Raw genomic sequence first — 5,204 nt, forward strand, 5'->3', positions numbered from 1 at the left:
CCACGGCCACGTCCGGCACTCGATCTAACGCGTTTNTGATAGGTCGGGAGTGCTGTGGTCCCCGGCCCCGGGTAAGATTTTGAGCGATTTTGCCTTGCCGATCGAGATCTGATCGAGGCTCGATCTCGAGGCGAGGAGACGATCGCCGCGCTCAAGTGACCAAACGCGCGCCGAGTCATGTCGTGGCAGGAGAAGAAGTTAGAGTATGAGAATCGCATGGCCCGAGCGAGGGGCAAAAAACTCGACACTCTCAAGACCTGCACGATCTGCGGCGCCGACAAGGCCAAGGCCTGTCAAGGGTGCGGCACGACGGCCTACTGTTCGACGGACTGCCAACGCATCGACTGGCGCGATCGGGGCCACCGGAAGGTCTGCAAGAAGATCCAGGCCGCGGAGGCGGCGCGGGCGGAAGCGCCGACGCGCGCGCCGTCGCCGCCGCGGGACGTGTTCTACGGCCCCGCGCCGCGGTCGCACGCCGACGAGGTCCGCGCGCGCATCGCCGCGGAGCACGAAGCCGCCCGGGCGCGGCGTGAGGCGAACCCGGAACCGGTGCCGGCGTCCGCGCGGTGGGGGTCGCGATGCCCGATCTGTCTCGAGGACTGGGACGTGAATACTCAGGGCGTGTTTCGCAGCTGCTGCTGCCGAAAGGTCTGCCGATCGTGCAAGAACAAGATCGGCACCGGCGCGTGTCCCCTCTGTCGCATACCGTGCCCAAAAGACGATGCGGAATACCTCGTGCGTCTTCGTCGCCATGTGGAGAACGAGGTGCCGGAAGCAATTACGTGTTTGGGAAATGCGTATTACGGCGGTGGGTTGGGCCTCGTGAAAAACGTTAAGAAATCCGCAAAAATTTGGAAGCGCGCCGTGGAGCTCGGGGCCGTGGAAGCGATGAGGCACCTTGGGATGTTGTACGAGACTGGAAGTGGCGTCAAGCTGGACAAGAAGAAGGCGGAGCGGCTGTATCGGGCGGCCGCAGACCGGGGCGACGCGTTCGCGCAATCCAAGTTAGCGTGTTCACTTCATTCTGAGCAGAAACATGAAGATGCGTTCCGTTACGTGGCGCTCGCGGCGAATCAAGGCCTTACCGAGGCGGAGGTCAATCTTGGCTGTTGTTACATGAACGGAGCAGGCACGGAAGTCGACCTCGGCCAAGCCAGATACTGGCTTGAGCGCGCCGCTGCCAAGGGCCACGAGGGAGCGACAAAGAACCTCGCGTACCTCGACGCGCGAGTATAGCCTAACAGTCTTTACGCCGCGTCGTCGCTGGCGTCGTCGTCGCGGCGTTCCTCTCCGCGCCGACCTTCGCGGTCTGGTGCCTGGCGTTCCTGAACGCGAAGCGCGCCTGGCGCAAGGCCGACGACGCCGCCGAGGGGGGCATGGAGAACGACATGAACGCGATGAGCTAGGGGTGGGCTTAGGCCTGGGGTAAGATTTTGAGCGATTTTGCCTTTGCGAGTCGGTCTTCAGGAGCTTGCCCCCGGTCAAGGACGCGCGCCGAGTCATGTCGTGGCAGGAGAAGAAGTTGGAGTATGAGACTCGCATCTCGATCGGCGAGCTCCAGCTCTTCGTCATGGTCGCGAGCTGGTCGCGCGCCATGCCCGAGATCGCGACGCCGGGCCTCGCCGCCTTCATGAAGCGCGTCGCCGCGGTGCCCGCCGTCGCCAAGGTCCTCGACGGCGCGTCCGCCTGGGGCGACCTCCCCTGGTACTTCGTGCCCTTCCCCTAGAAAGAAACCGCGTTCCGCGAAGACTAACCTACCACAGATCCCCCTGCTCGTGCTCGAGGATGAGCTGGGCGACCTCGACGGCGGAGTCGGACGCGGACGCCAGGCAGAGGGCCGTCGCGTCGTCGTCGTCGAGCTGGTGCACGTCGCCGCCGTTGAGCAGCAGGAACGCGACGGCGTCCGCGGCGCCCGCGGACGTCGCGACGTGCAGGGCCGTGCGGTGCTTGTTCGAGGGGTCGCGCCACGTCGCGAGCCCCTTGTTCGCGAAGGCGACCTTGAGCGCGTGGACGTCGCCCCTCGCCGCCGCGCGCGTGAGCGCGCGCGACGGCGCGTCGTCGCCGCCGTCGAGCGCGCCGGGCTTCCCCAGGAACCCGTTCCAGACGTACTTGGCGACGATCCACTGCTCCTTGACGTGCGCGGGCGCGAGCGGGTCGGGCTTCGTCCAGCCGCTCGGCGTCTCGCGCTCCCAGACCGCGTTGGCCCGCGCGTTGCCGCCCGCGCGGTGCAGGTACTTGAGCATCAACGGCGACCAGCGGTCGAGCCACAACGCGCGGAGCTTGGAGAACTCGGCGCCCAGCTTGCGGTGGATCGTCGCGCAGTCGACGCAGAGCGCGCAGCCCACGGCCATGGACACCCACTCGACGTCCGGCGCGCCGCACTCGGCGCAGACGGGGTTGTCGGCGACGAAGAGCTGCAGCAAGGGACCGTTCTGCGCGTCCGCGGGCACGTTCGGGCTCGCCGCGGCGGACCGCTGGGGCGCCGCCGCGAGCTTCGTGCTCCGCCGCAACGCCGAAATCCACTTGATGAGCTCGTCGTCGTTCTCCGCCTGGAGGGCCAGGCGGTGGCCGTCGGGCTTGACGACCCCGAAGGCGAACGCGCCCGCGAGCACGCCCGCGGTCGTCGCGCCGCCCGCGTGGGTGCCCCGGGCGATGGTGCAGCCCCGCAGGTCGCAGACCTTGCGCTCCTCCGCCGTCGTCGAGTCCGCCGAGTCCTCGACGACGTAGAGCGCGCCGTTGTGGAGCCGGTGCCACTTGCGCTTGGACGACGCCAACCCCAGCCTCACGAGCGCGCCGCCCAGACCGTCGTCGCGGCGGTGGAGGTAGCCCTGCTTGAGCACGCCCTCGTCGCGGGCGTGGGCGAGGTCGCGCCGCGACGCGCGCAGACTCGACTTCGAGAGCACCTCCGTCGTGAGCGCCGCGGACCACGTCGGCGCGGCGGCCAGCCGCGCGATGTCCGCGGGCGCGGCGCGCGCGCCCCGCGGCGCGCCCGGCGGCGGCAGCTCGCCGCTGAGCTCCGCCTCCAACCGCTCGAGCACCTTGTCCCAGAGCTCCTCGTCGAGCAGGTGGCGCTCGCGCTCGACGGAGAGCGCGCGCCGCGTGAGCTCGACCTCGCCCGAGAGCGCGCCGCACAATAGCTTCGACCCCGCGTCGTGGTAGACCTTGACGGCGCCCGCGCCCTCGCCCAGCGCCGCGGAGATGGCCAGCATCTTCTTCGCGTCGACGCCGTTGAGGTAGCGCACGAGCGCGAAACGGGCGCCTGGGCAGGACAAGGGTGATTCAACGTCGCTTCAACGTGAGTGTTCCGCGCGCGCGCGTTCCGAAAAAAACACCTACGCTTCGAGACCGTTCCGAGAGATGATCGCTCGTCCAAGAATTAGCCAAAACGAGTGGAAAACGGCCGAGATATGAGCCTTTGAAGTTGGGAATTTCGCTCTCTTGTCCTGCTCTGGCGCGCGCGTTCGAAGCGGCTCCGCGCGTCCTGGAGCCGCGCGAGCGTGTCCTCGCTCAGCGACTCGGCGTCGAGCTGCAACACCGCACAGAGCTTCTGCTCGTAGACGTCGCCGAGCTTCATGACGTCCGCGCGGAACGACGCGACGTCGCCCAATTCGTTCTGCGTGAAGTCCTCGAGGCCCGCCGCGACCTGCTCGTCGAGGCGGTCCGACAGGTCCGACCGCCCCCGCACGAGCGCGTCGACGCAGTCGGCGAAGCAGCCGCCCTTGGCCGTCAGGTCGCCGAGCGACGCGTGCGCGCCCGAGAAGAGGCACCGCGCGTGCTTCCGATCCCGCAGGTGCGCGGCGACGCGCCGGCCCTTCGCGTCCGCGTCGCGCTGCGCCCTCGTCCAGGCGCGCACGCGCAGGCTGAGCTCCCGCAGCATCTCGCCTAAACCGTCCAAGGACTGCTCGAAGGCGACGGCGCTCCGCCGGAACATGGGGCTGTCGCGCGTGTACTCGAGCGACACGTTCGGCCCGAGCGCGAGCGCGGCCTCCGAGCTCGGCACGCCGCTGGCGACGCGGTCCCGCAGGGACGCGACGCACGTCGCCTCGTCGGCGATGGCGCGCAGGCGCTCGGGGAAGTCCTCCTCGACGGGCGCCACGGCCTCGCTTTGGCTATGCTTCTCCCAGTACTCGCGGTAGAACTGCATCTGCTCCCGCAGCTCGCGCACCTCGGCTTTCAGCCTCGCGTTCTCCTCGGCGACGCTGTCGCCGCGCTCGAGCTCCACCTCGTCGCCCGGCGGCGACGGCGGCTCCATCTCCATGATCGCGCGTGCGTCGCCGCGGTCTCACAGAGTTTTATTCTTCAAGCAAGCGATCTTGAACACTGCTTGAACCGAGCAAGGTATAAGCGAGACGAGGGTCCCTGGCGCGCGACCGCGGTGGACGCACCAGCCGCGCAACGCACATGTGTCTTGGTGTGTGTTAGAAACGAGCGTGCTGAAGGCGGGGTGGCTCGCGCGCGCCGCTTCGCGCGCCGCGCGCGGGCCGGGGTCTTGGGCCGGCCCGCCGCCCCCCCCCGGCGGCGGGGGCGATTGGGCCTCGGGGGTGGGGAGGACAAAAGGAGGCGGGGCGACGGGTGGATCTACTCCATGTCCTCCTCCTCCTCCTCCTCTTCCTCCTCCTCCTCCTCCTCGGGCTCGCGGACGTAGAAGCGCTTGTCGGGCTCGTCCCAGTAGGAGTTCTCGGGGCAGTTGACGCCGAGCTCCGTCGCCCGGATCTTGATCGCGTCGGCGATCTCGTGGAAGCCGACGCGGCGCGCGGCCTGCTCGGGCGTGACTCCGTGGACGTCCGGGATCACCGGGTGGACCTGGGGCAGCGTGAGGAGGAAGCGCACGCACTTCTCCCAGCCCCAGCCCGCGGCGAGCCAGAGGGGCGTGTGGCCGCCGTCGTCGCGCAGGTTGAAGTTCGTCACGAAGCGGCCGTCGTACCAGTGGAGCGACGCGAGCCACTCGAGGACCATCCAGTGGCCCCGGAGGCACGCGATGTGCGTGGGCATGGACCGGTCCTCGCGGTTGCACGCGTCGAACCCGTCGACGCCCTTGCGGTAGAAATAGTGCAGCGACTTCATCGCCTTGAGGTTGTTGTCGAACGCCGCCTTCCACCTAGGGCGCCGGGCGGTACGGCGCGACGCCCGGCGGCCCCGGTCGCGCGCGCGCGCGCGCGTGTCGGCGCGCGTCGCGTCCGCGGCGCGGCGCGGCCCGGCGGCGG

General features: G+C 69.0%; 1 protein-coding gene across 1 annotated transcript; it reads right to left on the reverse strand.

Moving 5' to 3' along the window:
* Window positions 1-1,754: 1,754 nt before the first annotated feature.
* On the reverse strand, window positions 1,755-2,399 carry AURANDRAFT_21418 (hypothetical protein; the record flags this gene model as incomplete). Its single annotated transcript, XM_009035787.1, has 1 exon — window positions 1,755-2,399. A coding segment is annotated over one exon (645 nt), but the record flags the coding sequence as incomplete, so codon positions are not given.
* Window positions 2,400-5,204: the final 2,805 nt, after the last annotated feature.

Source organism: Aureococcus anophagefferens, assembly GCF_000186865.1.
Source record: "Aureococcus anophagefferens unplaced genomic scaffold AURANscaffold_3, whole genome shotgun sequence".
In the NCBI taxonomy this organism is placed as follows: Eukaryota; class Pelagophyceae; order Pelagomonadales; family Pelagomonadaceae; genus Aureococcus; species Aureococcus anophagefferens.